The following is a 20,520-nucleotide window of genomic DNA, read 5'->3' as shown; positions in this document are numbered from 1 at the left end:
TTTGCATTTAACAACACTCAGGGGACTTCTCTGCCGTTAATCTGTCCATTCACTTTTTGAGCCCATGCAAACCTTTGGGATACACAGCAAGTTGTGGTGAGGAATTCCATGGCTAATCTACACTTGTTTCCAGCTATCAGCTGTACAAGCTGTGGCAAAAAGTCCATTTTACAGGACATTACTGGGTTAATTAAGGCAACTAGCCTAAGGTAATGCATTTAAAGAGAGTAAGTTTTCTTCTATCAAACAGTAGTAGCATTATTCAACCCTGAAGTCTGTGGCAGAGTAGTTCCAGGGCTGCCTCCTCTCCAGCGGTGTGGCTCATGGGCTGAGGCAGCTCAGGACACAGGGTGACAAAAGGAGCTGAGAAATGCACAGAGGATCCAGCTGGAGAGAATGGATGCTCCTCTGCCAGCTTCCCTGACCGTGGATGGATAGGCTAGAAATACAGCATGATAACACACACTGCGGCTCGCAGCTTTTGCATAGAGCACGTGGACCACAGCTCACTGTAGAGGCTCCATGGACAGCTGGAGAATTGGAGGGATGGAAAGGGATGGAAAGCACAGCATGGGCATGAACTGAGTGTGTGGATCAGTGAGAGACCAAACCACTCTAAGATGAGGGTATATGTAGTCCAGACACCCCCAGAAAAAATAGACAAGCTGAGACATTAAAAGCAAAGACAGAGAATGCATCCCAGTCTGGTGATACCTAAAACGAGCCTGACATAGTGCCTATGTGGAAATCTGAGCTACAAGTAAAACTAGGCTTCAAACCCTGTGACTCCAATAATGCCATGCAAATGTGCTAGGAACAGAATGTTCTTCATGTAAAAGAAAACACACTAGAAGGAAAATAAAAATACAGTTCTCACTACAAAACACACACCACATGAAGACATACTTCCATTTAAACCTGGATAAGGAAAATACAGACAAGATAATTCAACAAAATGACCACAGACAACCCAACTTCTTTCCTGGGTTCTTAAAAGACTACAGAAGATGAAGACTTAATACGCTATACCAAAATGCTTGGGGCAGTCATTAAAAGCTATACCTGATGTAGTCAGGCTACTGAAAAAAAAGGAGAAAACCCAGAAAATAAGCTGAATAGAACTAGGATTTTTTAAAAATATGATGTATATATATCTATATAAAAGGAATATACCAGGAGACAAAGAACTATTAACATTAGCAAAATTAAACACCACGGCAGTAATGAAGAAGGGCATGAAAAAAGTTTTAAATTTTCTTCAAAAAATATTAAGGAAATAAAGACCAGTCATTGGGTCGGGCACGCAGCGGTGGAGGAGCTGCATGTAGGTGAGGTTCTCGTGGGTGTTGGGGTCGAAGAAGCCCTTGGTGTCATCGCTGGGGTCGGAGAGGATCTGGTTCATCTCCTGGTCAAAGTAGCCGCGCCGGTAGGCCACCTCCACGGGGAGGCGGTGGCTGTGCACGGGGTCGATGATGCCGCCGGTGGCGATCTGGGCCTCCAGCAGGCGGATGCCGTGCTCCTTGACAATGAGCTCCTTCTTCATGGCCTGGAAGAGGGACATCTGGTCGCCAGTGTAGGGGTCCGTGTAGCCTGTCACGGCCCTCTCGGCCGACAGGAGCTTCTCGTGCAGCTCGCTGCCCACCAGCCCGGACGAGATGGCCTCGTCCACAGAGAGCTTCTCGTTGGTGAGCGGGTCAATGAGGAAGCCGGTGGCAGCCTGCGCCTCCAGCAGCACCAGAGCCGTGCCCTGCCTCAGGATGCCCTTCCACATGGCCTGGTAGATGCTCATCTTCTCCATCTTGGTGGGGTCAGCCTTGGAGGGCACCAGCACGCCGGCGATGCAGCCCGTGCCGTCCAGGTAGCGCTTGACGGAGGCCATTTCCGTCACCTCCTCCACGGTCTTGGAGCCCTGGACGAGGTCGGCCAGCGTGTCCTTGTCGATGATGCCCGAGTCCACCAGATCCGAGGCAGTCACCTGCCTCCTGAGGCCCGGGAATTTCATCTTGCTGCTCTGCTCTGCCGCCTCCTCGACGAGCACGGTGAGGAGCCTTGCCAGCTCGTCCAGCGCCAGACTCCTGGCGCGGGCCTGCCCCAGCAGCTCCTGCCTCTTTGCCTCGGAGACATACTTGGAGAAGAGCAGCTCCCACAGGGAGACCTTCCTGCCCTGGAAGCCGCCCGCCGACACCTCGACAGTGTGGGACTTCAGGGACCGCTGCAGCTGCTGCTCCTGCTCCTGCTCCTGCTCCTGCTCCTGCCAGGGGCCCGTGGCCTCGCCGTTCTCGGCCAGCGGCGCTGTCTCGCGCTGCACTGGCTTGCGGGCCAGGGCGGTGCCGTGGCCCTGGCCCTCAGCTGTGCTGATGATGGCGGTGAGGAGGGTGATCATCTCCGAGATGGTGACCGTCCCCGCCTTGTACTTCCGGAGGAGGTCCTGGCGCCGGTGGTCGGGGACGTAGCGGGAGAAGAGGAGCTCCCAGACGGTGACGCTCTGGCCCTGGAAGAGCCCCACGCTGAGGGTGGTGCGGGCGTCCTGCAGGGCTTTGCGGGCATCCTCTGTCAGCTGGTAGAGCACGGAGCCCTTGTCCATCAGCTGGAGCATGAGCAGCCCCGTGTCCGGGTCGGGCACGCAGCGGTGGAGGAGCTGCATGTAGGTGAGGTTCTCGTGGGTGTTGGGGTCGAAGAAGCCCTTGGTGTCATCGCTGGGGTCGGAGAGGATCTGGTTCATCTCCTGGTCAAAGTAGCCGCGCCGGTAGGCCACCTCCACGGGGAGGCGGTGGCTGTGCACGGGGTCGATGATGCCGCCGGTGGCGATCTGGGCCTCCAGCAGGCGGATGCCGTGCTCCTTGACAATGAGCTCCTTCTTCATGGCCTGGAAGAGGGAGATCTGGTCGCCAGTGTAGGGGTCCGTGTAGCCGGTCACGGCCCTCTCGGCCGACAGGAGCTTCTCGTGCAGCTCGCTGCCCACCAGCCCGGACGAGATGGCCTCGTCCACAGAGAGCTTCTCGTTGGTGAGCGGGTCAATGAGGAAGCCGGTGGCAGCCTGCGCCTCCAGCAGCACCAGAGCCGTGCCCTGCCTCAGGATGCCCTTCCACATGGCCTGGTAGATGCTCATCTTCTCCATCTTGGTGGGGTCAGCCTTGGAGGGCACCAGCACGCCGGCGATGCAGCCCGTGCCGTCCAGGTAGCGCTTGACGGAGGCCATTTCCGTCACCTCCTCCACGGTCTTGGAGCCCTGGACGAGGTCGGCCAGCGTGTCCTTGTCGATGATGCCCGAGTCCACCAGATCCGAGGCAGTCACCTGCCTCCTGAGGCCCGGGAATTTCATCTTGCTGCTCTGCTCTGCCGCCTCCTCGACGAGCACGGTGAGGAGCCTTGCCAGCTCGTCCAGCGCCAGACTCCTGGCGCGGGCCTGCCCCAGCAGCTCCTGCCTCTTTGCCTCGGAGACATACTTGGAGAAGAGCAGCTCCCACAGGGAGACCTTCCTGCCCTGGAAGCCGCCCGCCGACACCTCGACAGTGTGGGACTTCAGGGACCGCTGCAGCTGCTGCTCCTGCTCCTGCTCCTGCTCCTGCCAGGGGCCCGTGGCCTTGCCGTTCTCGGCCAGCGGCGCTGTCTCGCGCTGCACTGGCTTGCGGGCCAGGGCGGTGCCGTGGCCCTGGCCCTCAGCTGTGCTGATGATGGCGGTGAGGAGGGTGATCATCTCCGAGATGGTGACCGTCCCCGCCTTGTACTTCCGGAGGAGGTCCTGGCGCCGGTGGTCGGGGACGTAGCGGGAGAAGAGGAGCTCCCAGACGGTGACGCTCTGGCCCTGGAAGAGCCCCACGCTGAGGGTGGTGCGGGCGTCCTGCAGGGCTTTGCGGGCATCCTCTGTCAGCTGGTAGAGCACGGAGCCCTTGTCCATCAGCTGGAGCATGAGCAGCCCCGTGTCCGGGTCGGGCACGCAGCGGTGGAGGAGCTGCATGTAGGTGAGGTTCTCGTGGGTGTTGGGGTCGAAGAAGCCCTTGGTGTCATCGCTGGGGTCGGAGAGGATCTGGTTCATCTCCTGGTCAAAGTAGCCGCGCCGGTAGGCCACCTCCACGGGGAGGCGGTGGCTGTGCACGGGGTCGATGATGCCGCCGGTGGCGATCTGGGCCTCCAGCAGGCGGATGCCGTGCTCCTTGACAATGAGCTCCTTCTTCATGGCCTGGAAGAGGGAGATCTGGTCGCCAGTGTAGGGGTCCGTGTAGCCTGTCACGGCCCTCTCGGCCGACAGGAGCTTCTCGTGCAGCTCGCTGCCCACCAGCCCGGACGAGATGGCCTCGTCCACAGAGAGCTTCTCGTTGGTGAGCGGGTCAATGAGGAAGCCGGTGGCAGCCTGCGCCTCCAGCAGCACCAGAGCCGTGCCCTGCCTCAGGATGCCCTTCCACATGGCCTGGTAGATGCTCATCTTCTCCATCTTGGTGGGGTCAGCCTTGGAGGGCACCAGCACGCCGGCGATGCAGCCCGTGCCGTCCAGGTAGCGCTTGACGGAGGCCATTTCCGTCACCTCCTCCACGGTCTTGGAGCCCTGGACGAGGTCGGCCAGTGTGTCCTTGTCGATGATGCCCGAGTCCACCAGATCCGAGGCAGTCACCTGCCTCCTGAGGCCCGGGAATTTCATCTTGCTGCTCTGCTCTGCCGCCTCCTCGACGAGCACGGTGAGGAGCCTTGCCAGCTCGTCCAGCGCCAGACTCCTGGCGCGGGCCTGCCCCAGCAGCTCCTGCCTCTTTGCCTCGGAGACATACTTGGAGAAGAGCAGCTCCCACAGGGAGACCTTCCTGCCCTGGAAGCCGCCCGCCGACACCTCGACAGTGTGGGACTTCAGGGACCGCTGCAGCTGCTGCTCCTGCTCCTGCTCCTGCTCCTGCTCCTGCCAGGGGCCCGTGGCCTCGCCGTTCTCGGCCAGCGGCGCTGTCTCGCGCTGCACTGGCTTGCGGGCCAGGGCGGTGCCGTGGCCCTGGCCCTCAGCTGTGCTGATGATGGCGGTGAGGAGGGTGATCATCTCCGAGATGGTGACCGTCCCCGCCTTGTACTTCCGGAGGAGGTCCTGGCGCCGGTGGTCGGGGACGTAGCGGGAGAAGAGGAGCTCCCAGACGGTGACGCTCTGGCCCTGGAAGAGCCCCACGCTGAGGGTGGTGCGGGCGTCCTGCAGGGCTTTGCGGGCATCCTCTGTCAGCTGGTAGAGCACGGAGCCCTTGTCCATCAGCTGGAGCATGAGCAGCCCCGTGTCCGGGTCGGGCACGCAGCGGTGGAGGAGCTGCATGTAGGTGAGGTTCTCGTGGGTGTTGGGGTCGAAGAAGCCCTTGGTGTCATCGCTGGGGTCGGAGAGGATCTGGTTCATCTCCTGGTCAAAGTAGCCGCGCCGGTAGGCCACCTCCACGGGGAGGCGGTGGCTGTGCACGGGGTCGATGATGCCGCCGGTGGCGATCTGGGCCTCCAGCAGGCGGATGCCGTGCTCCTTGACAATGAGCTCCTTCTTCATGGCCTGGAAGAGGGAGATCTGGTCGCCAGTGTAGGGGTCCGTGTAGCCGGTCACGGCCCTCTCGGCCGACAGGAGCTTCTCGTGCAGCTCGCTGCCCACCAGCCCGGACGAGATGGCCTCGTCCACAGAGAGCTTCTCGTTGGTGAGCGGGTCAATGAGGAAGCCGGTGGCAGCCTGCGCCTCCAGCAGCACCAGAGCCGTGCCCTGCCTCAGGATGCCCTTCCACATGGCCTGGTAGATGCTCATCTTCTCCATCTTGGTGGGGTCAGCCTTGGAGGGCACCAGCACGCCGGCGATGCAGCCCGTGCCGTCCAGGTAGCGCTTGACGGAGGCCATTTCCGTCACCTCCTCCACGGTCTTGGAGCCCTGGACGAGGTCGGCCAGCGTGTCCTTGTCGATGATGCCCGAGTCCACCAGATCCGAGGCAGTCACCTGCCTCCTGAGGCCCGGGAATTTCATCTTGCTGCTCTGCTCTGCCGCCTCCTCGACGAGCACGGTGAGGAGCCTTGCCAGCTCGTCCAGCGCCAGACTCCTGGCGCGGGCCTGCCCCAGCAGCTCCTGCCTCTTTGCCTCGGAGACATACTTGGAGAAGAGCAGCTCCCACAGGGAGACCTTCCTGCCCTGGAAGCCGCCCGCCGACACCTCGACAGTGTGGGACTTCAGGGACCGCTGCAGCTGCTGCTCCTGCTCCTGCTCCTGCTCCTGCTCCTGCCAGGGGCCCGTGGCCTCGCCGTTCTCGGCCAGCGGCGCTGTCTCGCGCTGCACTGGCTTGCGGGCCAGGGCGGTGCCGTGGCCCTGGCCCTCAGCTGTGCTGATGATGGCGGTGAGGAGGGTGATCATCTCCGAGATGGTGACCGTCCCCGCCTTGTACTTCCGGAGGAGGTCCTGGCGCCGGTGGTCGGGGACGTAGCGGGAGAAGAGGAGCTCCCAGACGGTGACGCTCTGGCCCTGGAAGAGCCCCACGCTGAGGGTGGTGCGGGCGTCCTGCAGGGCTTTGCGGGCATCCTCTGTCAGCTGGTAGAGCACGGAGCCCTTGTCCATCAGCTGGAGCATGAGCAGCCCCGTGTCCGGGTCGGGCACGCAGCGGTGGAGGAGCTGCATGTAGGTGAGGTTCTCGTGGGTGTTGGGGTCGAAGAAGCCCTTGGTGTCATCGCTGGGGTCGGAGAGGATCTGGTTCATCTCCTGGTCAAAGTAGCCGCGCCGGTAGGCCACCTCCACGGGGAGGCGGTGGCTGTGCACGGGGTCGATGATGCCGCCGGTGGCGATCTGGGCCTCCAGCAGGCGGATGCCGTGCTCCTTGACAATGAGCTCCTTCTTCATGGCCTGGAAGAGGGAGATCTGGTCGCCAGTGTAGGGGTCCGTGTAGCCGGTCACGGCCCTCTCGGCCGACAGGAGCTTCTCGTGCAGCTCGCTGCCCACCAGCCCGGACGAGATGGCCTCGTCCACAGAGAGCTTCTCGTTGGTGAGCGGGTCAATGAGGAAGCCGGTGGCAGCCTGCGCCTCCAGCAGCACCAGAGCCGTGCCCTGCCTCAGGATGCCCTTCCACATGGCCTGGTAGATGCTCATCTTCTCCATCTTGGTGGGGTCAGCCTTGGAGGGCACCAGCACGCCGGCGATGCAGCCCGTGCCGTCCAGGTAGCGCTTGACGGAGGCCATTTCCGTCACCTCCTCCACGGTCTTGGAGCCCTGGACGAGGTCGGCCAGCGTGTCCTTGTCGATGATGCCCGAGTCCACCAGATCCGAGGCAGTCACCTGCCTCCTGAGGCCCGGGAATTTCATCTTGCTGCTCTGCTCTGCCGCCTCCTCGACGAGCACGGTGAGGAGCCTTGCCAGCTCGTCCAGCGCCAGACTCCTGGCGCGGGCCTGCCCCAGCAGCTCCTGCCTCTTTGCCTCGGAGACATACTTGGAGAAGAGCAGCTCCCACAGGGAGACCTTCCTGCCCTGGAAGCCGCCCGCCGACACCTCGACAGTGTGGGACTTCAGGGACCGCTGCAGCTGCTGCTCCTGCTCCTGCTCCTGCTCCTGCTCCTGCCAGGGGCCCGTGGCCTCGCCGTTCTCGGCCAGCGGCGCTGTCTCGCGCTGCACTGGCTTGCGGGCCAGGGCGGTGCCGTGGCCCTGGCCCTCAGCTGTGCTGATGATGGCGGTGAGGAGGGTGATCATCTCCGAGATGGTGACCGTCCCCGCCTTGTACTTCCGGAGGAGGTCCTGGCGCCGGTGGTCGGGGACGTAGCGGGAGAAGAGGAGCTCCCAGACGGTGACGCTCTGGCCCTGGAAGAGCCCCACGCTGAGGGTGGTGCGGGCGTCCTGCAGGGCTTTGCGGGCATCCTCTGTCAGCTGGTAGAGCACGGAGCCCTTGTCCATCAGCTGGAGCATGAGCAGCCCCGTGTCCGGGTCGGGCACGCAGCGGTGGAGGAGCTGCATGTAGGTGAGGTTCTCGTGGGTGTTGGGGTCGAAGAAGCCCTTGGTGTCATCGCTGGGGTCGGAGAGGATCTGGTTCATCTCCTGGTCAAAGTAGCCGCGCCGGTAGGCCACCTCCACGGGGAGGCGGTGGCTGTGCACGGGGTCGATGATGCCGCCGGTGGCGATCTGGGCCTCCAGCAGGCGGATGCCGTGCTCCTTGACAATGAGCTCCTTCTTCATGGCCTGGAAGAGGGAGATCTGGTCGCCAGTGTAGGGGTCCGTGTAGCCGGTCACGGCCCTCTCGGCCGACAGGAGCTTCTCGTGCAGCTCGCTGCCCACCAGCCCGGACGAGATGGCCTCGTCCACAGAGAGCTTCTCGTTGGTGAGCGGGTCAATGAGGAAGCCGGTGGCAGCCTGCGCCTCCAGCAGCACCAGAGCCGTGCCCTGCCTCAGGATGCCCTTCCACATGGCCTGGTAGATGCTCATCTTCTCCATCTTGGTGGGGTCAGCCTTGGAGGGCACCAGCACGCCGGCGATGCAGCCCGTGCCGTCCAGGTAGCGCTTGACGGAGGCCATTTCCGTCACCTCCTCCACGGTCTTGGAGCCCTGGACGAGGTTGGCCAGCGTGTCCTTGTCGATGATGCCCGAGTCCACCAGATCCGAGGCAGTCACCTGCCTCCTGAGGCCCGGGAATTTCATCTTGCTGCTCTGCTCTGCCGCCTCCTCGACGAGCACGGTGAGGAGCCTTGCCAGCTCATCCAGCGCCAGACTCCTGGCGCGGGCCTGCCCCAGCAGCTCCTGCCTCTTTGCCTCGGAGACATACTTGGAGAAGAGCAGCTCCCACAGGGAGACCTTCCTGCCCTGGAAGCCGCCCGCCGACACCTCGACAGTGTGGGACTTCAGGGACCGCTGCAGCTGCTGCTCCTGCTCCTGCTCCTGCTCCTGCTCCTGCCAGGGGCCCGTGGCCTCGCCGTTCTCGGCCAGCGGCGCTGTCTCGCGCTGCACTGGCTTGCGGGCCAGGGCGGTGCCGTGGCCCTGGCCCTCAGCTGTGCTGATGATGGCGGTGAGGAGGGTGATCATCTCCGAGATGGTGACCGTCCCCGCCTTGTACTTCCGGAGGAGGTCCTGGCGCCGGTGGTCGGGGACGTAGCGGGAGAAGAGGAGCTCCCAGACGGTGACGCTCTGGCCCTGGAAGAGCCCCACGCTGAGGGTGGTGCGGGCGTCCTGCAGGGCTTTGCAGGCATCCTCTGTCAGCTGGTAGAGCACGGAGCCCTTGTCCATCAGCTGGAGCATGAGCAGCCCCGTGTCCGGGTCGGGCACGCAGCGGTGGAGGAGCTGCATGTAGGTGAGGTTCTCGTGGGTGTTGGGGTCGAAGAAGCCCTTGGTGTCATCGCTGGGGTCGGAGAGGATCTGGTTCATCTCCTGGTCAAGTAGCCGCGCCGGTAGGCCACCTCCACGGGGAGGCGGTGGCTGTGCACGGGGTCGATGATGCCGCCGGTGGCGATCTGGGCCTCCAGCAGGCGGATGCCGTGCTCCTTGACAATGAGCTCCTTCTTCATGGCCTGGAAGAGGGAGATCTGGTCGCCAGTGTAGGGGTCCGTGTAGCCGGTCACGGCCCTCTCGGCCGACAGGAGCTTCTCGTGCAGCTCGCTGCCCACCAGCCCGGACGAGATGGCCTCGTCCACAGAGAGCTTCTCGTTGGTGAGCGGGTCAATGAGGAAGCCGGTGGCAGCCTGCGCCTCCAGCAGCACCAGAGCCGTGCCCTGCCTCAGGATGCCCTTCCACATGGCCTGGTAGATGCTCATCTTCTCCATCTTGGTGGGGTCAGCCTTGGAGGGCACCAGCACGCCGGCGATGCAGCCCGTGCCGTCCAGGTAGCGCTTGACGGAGGCCATTTCCGTCACCTCCTCCACGGTCTTGGAGCCCTGGACGAGGTCGGCCAGCGTGTCCTTGTCGATGATGCCCGAGTCCACCAGATCCGAGGCAGTCACCTGCCTCCTGAGGCCCGGGAATTTCATCTTGCTGCTCTGCTCTGCCGCCTCCTCGACGAGCACGGTGAGAAGCCTTGCCAGCTCGTCCAGCGCCAGACTCCTGGCGCGGGCCTGCCCCAGCAGCTCCTGCCTCTTTGCCTCGGAGACATACTTGGAGAAGAGCAGCTCCCACAGGGAGACCTTCCTGCCCTGGAAGCCGCCCGCCGACACCTCGACAGTGTGGGACTTCAGGGACCGCTGCAGCTGCTGCTCCTGCTCCTGCTCCTGCTCCTGCTCCTGCCAGGGGCCCGTGGCCTCGCCGTTCTCGGCCAGCGGCGCTGTCTCGCGCTGCACTGGCTTGCGGGCCAGGGCGGTGCCGTGGCCCTGGCCCTCAGCTGTGCTGATGATGGCGGTGAGGAGGGTGATCATCTCCGAGATGGTGACCGTCCCCGCCTTGTACTTCCGGAGGAGGTCCTGGCGCCGGTGGTCGGGGACGTAGCGGGAGAAGAGGAGCTCCCAGACGGTGACGCTCTGGCCCTGGAAGAGCCCCACGCTGAGGGTGGTGCGGGCGTCCTGCAGGGCTTTGCGGGCATCCTCTGTCAGCTGGTAGAGCACGGAGCCCTTGTCCATCAGCTGGAGCATGAGCAGCCCCGTGTCCGGGTCGGGCACGCAGCGGTGGAGGAGCTGCATGTAGGTGAGGTTCTCGTGGGTGTTGGGGTCGAAGAAGCCCTTGGTGTCATCGCTGGGGTCGGAGAGGATCTGGTTCATCTCCTGGTCAAAGTAGCCGCGCCGGTAGGCCACCTCCACGGGGAGGCGGTGGCTGTGCACGGGGTCGATGATGCCGCCGGTGGCGATCTGGGCCTCCAGCAGGCGGATGCCGTGCTCCTTGACAATGAGCTCCTTCTTCATGGCCTGGAAGAGGGAGATCTGGTCGCCAGTGTAGGGGTCCGTGTAGCCTGTCACGGCCCTCTCGGCCGACAGGAGCTTCTCGTGCAGCTCGCTGCCCACCAGCCCGGACGAGATGGCCTCGTCCACAGAGAGCTTCTCGTTGGTGAGCGGGTCAATGAGGAAGCCGGTGGCAGCCTGCGCCTCCAGCAGCACCAGAGCCGTGCCCTGCCTCAGGATGCCCTTCCACATGGCCTGGTAGATGCTCATCTTCTCCATCTTGGTGGGGTCAGCCTTGGAGGGCACCAGCACGCCGGCGATGCAGCCCGTGCCGTCCAGGTAGCGCTTGACGGAGGCCATTTCCGTCACCTCCTCCACGGTCTTGGAGCCCTGGACGAGGTCGGCCAGCGTGTCCTTGTCGATGATGCCCGAGTCCACCAGATCCGAGGCAGTCACCTGCCTCCTGAGGCCCGGGAATTTCATCTTGCTGCTCTGCTCTGCCGCCTCCTCGACGAGCACGGTGAGGAGCCTTGCCAGCTCGTCCAGCGCCAGACTCCAGGCGCGGGCCTGCCCCAGCAGCTCCTGCCTCTTTGCCTCGGAGACATACTTGGAGAAGAGCAGCTCCCACAGGGAGACCTTCCTGCCCTGGAAGCCGCCCGCCGACACCTCGACAGTGTGGGACTTCAGGGACCGCTGCAGCTGCTGCTCCTGCTCCTGCTCCTGCTCCTGCTCCTGCCAGGGGCCCGTGGCCTCGCCGTTCTCGGCCAGCGGCGCTGTCTCGCGCTGCACTGGCTTGCGGGCCAGGGCGGTGCCGTGGCCCTGGCCCTCAGCTGTGCTGATGATGGCGGTGAGGAGGGTGATCATCTCCGAGATGGTGACCGTCCCGCCTTGTACTTCCGGAGGAGGTCCTGGCGCCGGTGGTCGGGGACGTAGCGGGAGAAGAGGAGCTCCCAGACGGTGACGCTCTGGCCCTGGAAGAGCCCCACGCTGAGGGTGGTGCGGGCGTCCTGCAGGGCTTTGCGGGCATCCTCTGTCAGCTGGTAGAGCACGGAGCCCTTGTCCATCAGCTGGAGCATGAGCAGCCCCGTGTCCGGGTCGGGCACGCAGCGGTGGAGGAGCTGCATGTAGGTGAGGTTCTCGTGGGTGTTGGGGTCGAAGAAGCCCTTGGTGTCATCGCTGGGGTCGGAGAGGATCTGGTTCATCTCCTGGTCAAAGTAGCCGCGCCGGTAGGCCACCTCCACGGGGAGGCGGTGGCTGTGCACGGGATCGATGATGCCACCGGTGGCGATCTGGGCCTCCAGCAGGCGGATGCCGTGCTCCTTGACAATGAGCTCCTTCTTCATGGCCTGGAAGAGGGACATCTTTTTTCCTGTGCAGGGGTCCGTGTAGCCTGTCACAGCTCTCTCTGCAGTAAGAAGTTTTTTTTGTAGCTCGCTGCCCACCAGCCCGGACGAGATGGCCTCGTCCACAGAGAACTTCTTGTTTTTGCATGGGTCAATGAGGAAGCCGGTGGCAGCCTGCGCCTCCAGCAGCACCAGAGCCGTGCCCTGCCTCAGGATGCCCTTCCACATGGCCTGGTAGATGCTCATCTTCTCCATCTTGGTGGGGTCAGCCTTAGAGGGTACCAGCACACCAGCAATGCTTCCGGTTCCCTCTAGGTATTTTCTCACAGTATCCATTTTTGCTATATCTTGTGCCCTTTCTTTTCCTTCATGCAGGTTTTCCATTGTTTCTTCTGTAATGATTCCTGCACTTAGAAGTTCTGATGCTGTTATTTGTTGCCTGATTCCTTGGAACCAGACATCACTTCTGTCCTCTTCTTTTTCTTTCATTATATTTAATATTATATCAATGATTCCTTGTAGAATGTTATGGGATTCATCTTTATATTTTTTTATCAGTTCTTTTCTTTTTTCTTCTGTTATGTACTCAGAACAGAGAAGTTCCCACAGTGACAACACCTGTCCTTTATATTTTCCAAAAGGCACTTCCACCTTTGTACATAATAGGGCAGTTTTTGTATGCTCATCAATGTAGAAATAGTCATCATCTTTTTCCATGACCTGCAGCAGGTACAATCCAGTATTTCTGTCTTTGGAACATCTCTGCAGGAGCTGGCTGTAACTGATTTTCTCATGAGTATTAGGATCTATAAAACCTTTTGTACCATGATCTGGATCAGAAAGCAGGATAAACATATCATCATCTAGGTACCCGCGCCGGTAGGCCACTTCCACGGGGAGGCGATGGCTGTTCACGGGGTCAATGATTCCACCGGTGGCGATCTGGGCCTCGAGCAGGCGGATGCCATGCTCCTTGACTATTATCTTTTGCCTTATTGCCTGGAAGAGAGATATTTTATTTCCTGTATGAGGATCTTCATATCCTGTCACGGCTTTCTCTGCTGACAGGAGTTTCTTGTGCAAGTTTCTCCCCACCAGCCCAGATGAGACAGCCTCATCCACGGATAGCTTCTTATTTTTCAGTGGGTCAATGAGAAAACCAGTGGCAGCCTGCGCCTCCAGCAGCCCCAATGCACATTGCTCTGTGAGGAGGCCTTTGTTTAGGGCCTGGTAGATGCTCATCTTCTCTTTCCTTGATGGGAGTAGAACCCCAGCAATACATCCAGTGCCATCCAAGTACCTTTTGATGGTGTCCCTCTCTGTGAGGCTCACAAGTGTGAGACTTTCATCCTGCAGCTGATCTAGAGTTTTCTTGTCAATTATCTCAGAGTTAAACAATTCTGATATTGACACATACCCTCGGAGTCCTTTAACCTTGAGGCCTTCTGCTCTTTGCTCTGTATCCTCAATTATTTTCATGATCAGTGCTGTAAGGTCTTCCAGTGTTAGGGTTTTGCTTTTGTACTGCATCACTAGCTCTTTCCTTTTCTGCTCGGAGATGTAATGAGAGCAGAGAATTTCCCAGATAGAAACTGTTTGGTCTTTAAACTTTCCAACTTTCACTTTAAGAGGCTTTAAGCGCAAAACCTGTTTTGTAAGCTCATCAATGTAGAAGTACTTCCCTCCTTCCTGTACAACTTGCAGCATGTACAACCCAGTCTCTGAATCTTGAACACATCTCTCCAGTAGCTGCATGTAGGTGAGGTTCTCATGGGTGTTGGGGTCGAAGAAGCCCTTGGTGTCATCGCTGGGGTCGGAGAGGATCTGGTTCATCTCCTGGTCAAAGTAGCCGCGCCGGTAGGCCACCTCCACGGGGAGGCGGTGGCTGTGCACGGGGTCGATGATGCCGCCGGTGGCGATCTGGGCCTCAAGCAGGCGGATGCCGTGGCTCTTCACAATCAGTCCTTGGTTCATAGCTTCAAATAGGGACATCGGGGCTTTTGTGTAGGGGTCAGTGTAGCCTGTCACAGCTCTTTCTGCACAGAGTAGCTTTTCAAAAATCTCCCCTCCAATTAGGCCTGCAGTTAATGCTTCCTCCACTGAAAACTTCTTGTTTTTCTCTGGGTCAATGATGTAGCCAGTGGCAGCCTGTGCCTCCAGCAGCACCAGTGCTGTCCCTGGCCTCAGGATGCCCTTCCTCATGGCTTGGTAGATGCTCATCTTCTCATTGCTTGGCTGTATAAGGACCCCTGCTATGAAATTGCTGCCCTCTAGGTACCTGCGGACAGAGTCCATTTCAGTCACTTCTTTGACTGTTTTCTTCCCCTGGTTGAGCTCATCAAGGGTTTTTTTGTCTATCAGTTGAGACTGGAAGAGGTCACTGGCAGATACTCTTTTCCTCAGGCCCCTGAATGCAAATTTCTTGCCCTGTGTCTCAGTCTCTTTGATGATTGTGGTGACACTTGTTACAATTTCCTGCAGCACTTCAGTATTTTCATCTTTGTACTTTTGCACTAGCTCTCTTCTTTTGCCGTCTGAGAGGTATTCAGAGTTAAGAAGGTCCCAGACTGACACTGTCTGTCCTTTGAACCGCCCTACATTGACACAAACAGTCACAGATTTCATCACCTCCATGGTTTGTTCATCCACACAGAACATCACATTTTCTGACAGAGGAAGCAGCCAGAGACCTGACTCAGCCTCGTGAATGCACCTGTCCTTCAGCTGCTGGTAGGTCACGTTCTCCTTTGTGTTTGGATCAAAAAAGACTTTGGTGCTGTCATTCATCCGAGAGAGGGTTTGGTTCAGGTTTTCATCATAGAAGCCGTACCTGCATGCAGCCTGGAGTGGAAGGTGATGATGGTGAATGGGATCAATGACCCCTCCTGTGGCCAACTGGGCCTCTAGGAAGGGAATAGCATCTTCCAGGGGAATCAGCTCTTTCCTGAGCGCTTGGCACAGTGAGATGGAGTTCCCTGTGTAGGGATCTGTGTAACCGGTCACTGCCCTCTCAGCAAGAAGGAGTTTCTCAGTGAGTTCTTCTCCAACAACTGCTGCTTTCACAGCATCCCTCACACTGAGTCTCTGGTTTGTTGCTGGGTCAGTTAAGTATCCTGTGGCTGCCTGAGCTTCTAGCAGTCTCAGAGCAGCCCCAGGGAGGAGTAAGTTGTTTTTCATGGCATCGTAAAAGCTCATCTTCTTTTTGGATGCCTCTATGAATACCCCAGCGATGCTGCCTGTGCCCTGCAAGTACCTCTTCACACTCTCCATCGCAGCCACTTCCTCTGGAGCTCTTCTGCCCTGAGCCAGTTCTTCAAACATCTTCTCAGTAATGATGCCAGCATCCAGCAGCCATACTGCAGGGACACTGCCCCGCAAACCTTCAAAGGTGATCTGGGTGCGGGCTTTCATTTCCATCTCCTCAACCAGTCTGAGCACAAGAGCAACCAGCTGCTCCAGCGACATTTCCTCAGACCGGAACCTCTCCACGAAGTGTCTTCCCTGCTCTTCAGTGAAATACCCAGAGTGGATTAGCTCCCAGAGGGAGACCCCTTTTTCCTTCACCACAGTTTCCTTGAAAATCTGTTGGATTTGTTCATCAGTGTAGGCAGGAGCAGCTGTCTGTGGCAGAGGCAGCAAGTGGAAGCCAGAGATCTCATCCTTCTGACAGCGCTTGATTAGCTCCGCATAGGTCACAGTCTCTTTGCTGTCGGGGACACAGAAGGTTCTGTTGTTGTCACTGGGTTTAGAAAGGGCTTTGCTTGTATCCTCATCCAGGCACCCTCGCTTCTGGGCAGATTCTATGGGGATATAGTGGCCACATGCTGGGTCAATGATGCCTCCTGTAGCCATCTGCACCTCCATCAGCTGCATGGCTTGGCTGTCCGCAATCAGGCCCTTCTTCATTGCCTGGAAGAGGGGTATTTTCTTGCCTGTGAAAGGATCTTTATAGCCTGTTACAGCCCCTTCTGCATGCTGCAGCTTCTCATGGACTTCTGGCCCAATGACTCCCTCCTTGACAGCATCATCCACACAGAGTTTCTGGTTGTTCACTGGGTCAATGATGAAGCCTGTGGCAGCCTGGGCCTCTAGCAATGGGAGGGCTACTCCTGGTACAACAATGTTTTGCTTCATGGCCTCATAAATGCTTAACCTCTGGTTTGATGGCTGGAGCACAACACCTCCAATGCTGCCAGAGCCGTAGAGATACTTTCTGACAGAGTCCATGTGCAGAACTTCCTTAGGTGTGATGGATCCCTCCAACACCTTCTCAAACAGGGCCTTGTCAATGACACCTGTTTCCATCAGGTGGTAAGCGCTGACACTGCCTCTCATGGCTGGGAACTTGATGGGGGCCCATTTTTTCATTTCCTCCTCTAACATGATTCGAATTTGCTCCAGGGTGAGCTTCTTCAGCTGGTAGTGGTTGAATATCTCTCTGCGCCTGCCCTCGCTAAAGTACTCGGAGTTCAGCAGGTCCCACACAGAGACCTTCTCCCCCCGTAACCGCCCAAACCTGACCGGCAGCCAGGAGCTCCTGAACACCCGTCTGGTGTCATCATCGATGAACTGGCGCTTCCTGCTGTTCAGGGGAAGGAGGCAGAGCCCTGTGGAGGGCTCTGTGATGCACTTCTCCTTCAGCTGCAGGTAGGTGAGGTTCTCGTGAGTGTTGGGGTCGAAGAAGCCCTTGGTATCATCACTGGGATCAGAAAGGATTACATTCATCTTCTTGTCAAAGTAGCCGCGCTTGTAGGCCACCTCCACAGGGATGCGGTGGCTGTTGACAGGGTCGATGATGCCGCCAGTGGCGATCTGGGCCTCAAGCAGGCGGATAGCATGTTCCTTCACAATGAACTCTTTCTTCATGGCCTGGAAGAGGGAGATCTTGTTCCCTGAGTAAGGATCTCTATAGCCAGTGACTGATTTCTCTGCAGTCAGTAGCTTGTTGTAAACATCTGGGCCAATGATGTTCGCTCTTAGAGCCTCATCTACAGAGTACCTTTTGTTGGCAGCTGGGTCAATGATAAATCCAGTGGCAGCCTGTGCCTCCAGGAGGATCAGTGATGTTCCTGGCCTTAAAAGTCCTTTCCGCTTTGCCTGGTAGATGCTGATCTTCTCCTGGGAGTCAGGAAGCAGCAGACCACCAATGCTACCTGTCCCTTGCAGGTACTTCTTGACAGTGTCCATGCCAACAACTTCTTTGGCTGATGTTTCTCCCTCCTTCAGTTTCTTAAACAAATCTTTGTTGATAATTTCTGAGCTCAGAAGCTGGTCAGCTGTCACACGGTCCCTCAGTCCTTCAAAAGTGACATTAGCAGTGGAAGCCATTTCCTCAATGGTGGCACTGACTGCCTTACCCAATTCTTGTGTAGAGAGCATTCCTGCAAGGTACTGCTGAGTGAGAGCAGCTCTTTGCTCACTTTGGATGTAGTCTGAGAAGAGGAGTTTCCAGAGAGACACTGACTTTCCCTTGAATTTACCTAAAGCAACGGATACCTGTGTGTTTTCAAGAGTTGTTTGGGTCCTATGGTCAAAAAAGAGGTGGGTTCCCTTGGATTCTTCTCTGCTGTCCCCACCAATCGGCAGCAGAAGGAGCCCCGTGTTGGGATCAGTGACACAGCGCTTGAGCAGGTCTGCATAGGTCAGCTTCTCCTTGGAGCTGGGGTCAAAGAACCCTTTCATGTCATCAGTAGGACTGGAGAGGAGCTGTCTTGTGGCCTCGTCCAGGTACCCCCACTTACAAGCTGTCTCTGTAGGGACACGGAGGTGCCTGCCTGGAGCAATTATACCCCCTGTAGCCATCTGAGCCTCCAGAAGGCAAATGCCATGATCCTTGGGGATGAAGCCTTTCCTGATGGCTTGGAACAGAGACAGCATTTCTCCAGTGTAAGGGTCCCTGTATCCAGTGATGGTTCTCTCAGCTGAAGACAGTTTCTTGTGAAGCTCTGGGCCGATGAGACCAATCCTGACAGCCTCATCAACTGAGTAGCTTTTGTTCTTTATGGGGTCTGTTAGGCTGCCCGTGGAGGCTTGGACTTGCAGGAGCATCAGAGCAGTGCCAGGCACCAGGAGGTGCTCTCTCAGTGCCTGGTAAAGGCTTTTCCGCTCACCGGAAGGCAGGACAACACCAGCCACGCTCCTTGTCCCATGCAGGAACTGCTGAACAGAGTCATTTTCTGCTACCTCCTGGGCAGAAACTCTTCCCTCCTCAAGACCTCTGAACATGTCAGAGCTGATGATGCCAGAGTCAAAAAGATCCCTGCTGCTCACCCTCCCTCCCAGACCTGGGAACGTGATTTGCAGGGGCAAGAGGAGGAAGCCTGAGGCTGGATCAACAATACACCTCTTTATAAGCTCCGTATAAGTGACCCTCTCCATAGTACTGGGGTTGAGGAATCCTTTGCTGGCCTCATTGCTGGGGTCAGAGATGAGCTGGCTCATCTCTTCATCTAAATATCCCCTCTCACAGGCAACATCTGCGGGGAGCCGGCAGCCAGTGGCTGGCTCAATGATGCCTCCGGTTGCAATCTGGGCCTCCAGCAGCCGGGTTCCTTGCTCCCTCCCGATCAGGTCCTTCTGGATCGCCTGGTAGAGGGAGATTTTCTCTTCTGTGTAGGGGTCCACAAAGCCAGTAGCAGCTTTCTCTGCAGCGAGCAACCTTTCCTTCAGCTCCAGCCCCACCAGCCCCAGATGCACAGCTTCTGCCACGGAGACATGCCTGTTCTTCACCGGGTCAATGATAAAGCCCATGGCTGCCTGGGCCTCGAGAAGACAGAGTGCTGAATCCAGACTCAGGAGGTGCTCTCTGGTGGCATCATAAAAGCTCATTATCTTCTTTGAAACCTCTACATACACTCCAGCAATGCTGCCAGCTGCCTTAGAGGGCTCGCTAGAAGCATCCATCACTGTCACATCCCTGTCAGCTGCTTTTTTCTGTTTGCAAGGCATTATGTCCTGGCACAAGTGGTTTGCTCCTGGCATGTTTTCCTGGTGAGAGATGAGGGCAGCATGGCCATTCACTGCTGGCTTGCTCTCCATCCTCCCGCTGCACTCCTTTCACAGCTGTCAAGCCTCTCTGGAGAAAGGGGAGAGAACGGGAAAGCTCAGTGAGAAATCAGCTTCTCTATAGTTTGCATGCTAAATACAGGGAGAAAAAAGAAAAATAAATGCCTCAGAGGCAGTAGGAAGTAACAGCCAAAGGCTGAGCATGTTCAGGGCAGTGTGCTTATCCCTGAAGCTGACATGCTGAGTCAGGCCTGGCAGAGGCAAGCACCCTCTGCTTCCTGAGCTAGGCTTGCCGGTTGCACTAGGACATCTCAGCATGAGAGAAGGACACCAGAGCAGAGGCACCAGTGGGACCTGTGGAGCACTGAGCTGAGGGAAGGCTTGGCTCCTGTGAGGAGTAAAGCCCTCGCCACATGAATTTAGCCACCAGTTTGTGCAGAGATCATCTCTGCACAAAAACCTTGTGCAGTGCTTCAAAGGCCTGAAGGACATCAGGCCCTGGGGGCAAAGCACCATCCAAAAGCAGCAGCTACCAGGGAGTACCAGCACTCACTCGGCTGCTGCTGGCACTGGCACAGGGATAAGCAAATCCCCAGCCGGGGTGGAAAGGCTGCTACAGGGGGTCAGCCTGGTCCCCTGGCACACTCCTCACAGCAACACCAGTCAGCAGGGGCTGGAACTGCCAGGCACCCAAAAGAAGCTCTGGAGGCTCTTTGCCTGGTGCCCACTGCTGCAGTGAGGTGGGGTATCTTCCCCCCTTGCATTGCTCAGGAAGCATGGGAAGGGGGGACCAGCAGAAAGAGAAGGGGTTGGGTGCAGCAGGCCACATGGACCTGCATGCCTACACTCCTGTTTTTGAAAAGCTCCTAGACACTCTGGGATCAACCACAGCACAGCCATTATACAGTCAAATTATGGTGCTGGAGGGAGTATGAGGCCGTTGGGTGCTGGGCTGTGCACACTGAAAGGCTGGAGGGTGCTTGTGGCTGAGTATGGGCTGTGCAGAGGTCTGGGAGCTGTCATTAGCCCCTGGGCTATAACTGTGGCACACGCTGCTGCAGAGAAGCCTCACTGCCCGCAACCTTGCACAGTGGGGCGTCCACGTCCTCTGGCTGGAAGCCAGTCCTGCAGCAGGAGGCTGCAGTTTTGGAGCCGGTTTGAGAAGAGAGGGGGTTGGCTCTGCTACATCAGGGCAGCAGAGATGGCTCCTTATTCCCTCGCACAGCCCCTGGCACCAGTGCAGAGTGGGGTGTGCCAGGGCTGCACCAGCCCTACAGAGGCAGGTGAGGCCATGGGAGAGAGCACGAAGCTCTGCAGCATGCTGAGGAGTCCTGCTTGCCTGAGCTTCTGGGGTGGAGCTGGCTGGGTCATGCTGTTGACCACCAGCATCTCTAGACCCAGCTGCAAGGACACAACCAGA

At 58.4% G+C, this 20,520-nt stretch overlaps 1 protein-coding gene across 1 annotated transcript; it reads right to left on the bottom strand.

Annotated features, from left to right (window-relative positions):
* Positions 1-1,258: 1,258 nt before the first annotated feature.
* EPPK1 (epiplakin 1) lies at positions 1,259-19,133 on the bottom strand. Its single transcript, XM_037379041.1, is given in 3 exon segments — positions 1,259-9,327; positions 9,330-11,639; positions 11,642-19,133. Coding segments are annotated over 3 exon segments (17,871 nt in total).
* Positions 19,134-20,520: the final 1,387 nt, after the last annotated feature.

Source organism: Falco rusticolus, chromosome 3 (genome assembly GCF_015220075.1).
Source record: "Falco rusticolus isolate bFalRus1 chromosome 3, bFalRus1.pri, whole genome shotgun sequence".
In the NCBI taxonomy this organism is placed as follows: Eukaryota; Metazoa; Chordata; class Aves; order Falconiformes; family Falconidae; genus Falco; species Falco rusticolus.
The sequence above is the reverse complement of the archived record's forward strand: the minus strand, read 5'-3'. Positions and strand labels throughout refer to the sequence as shown.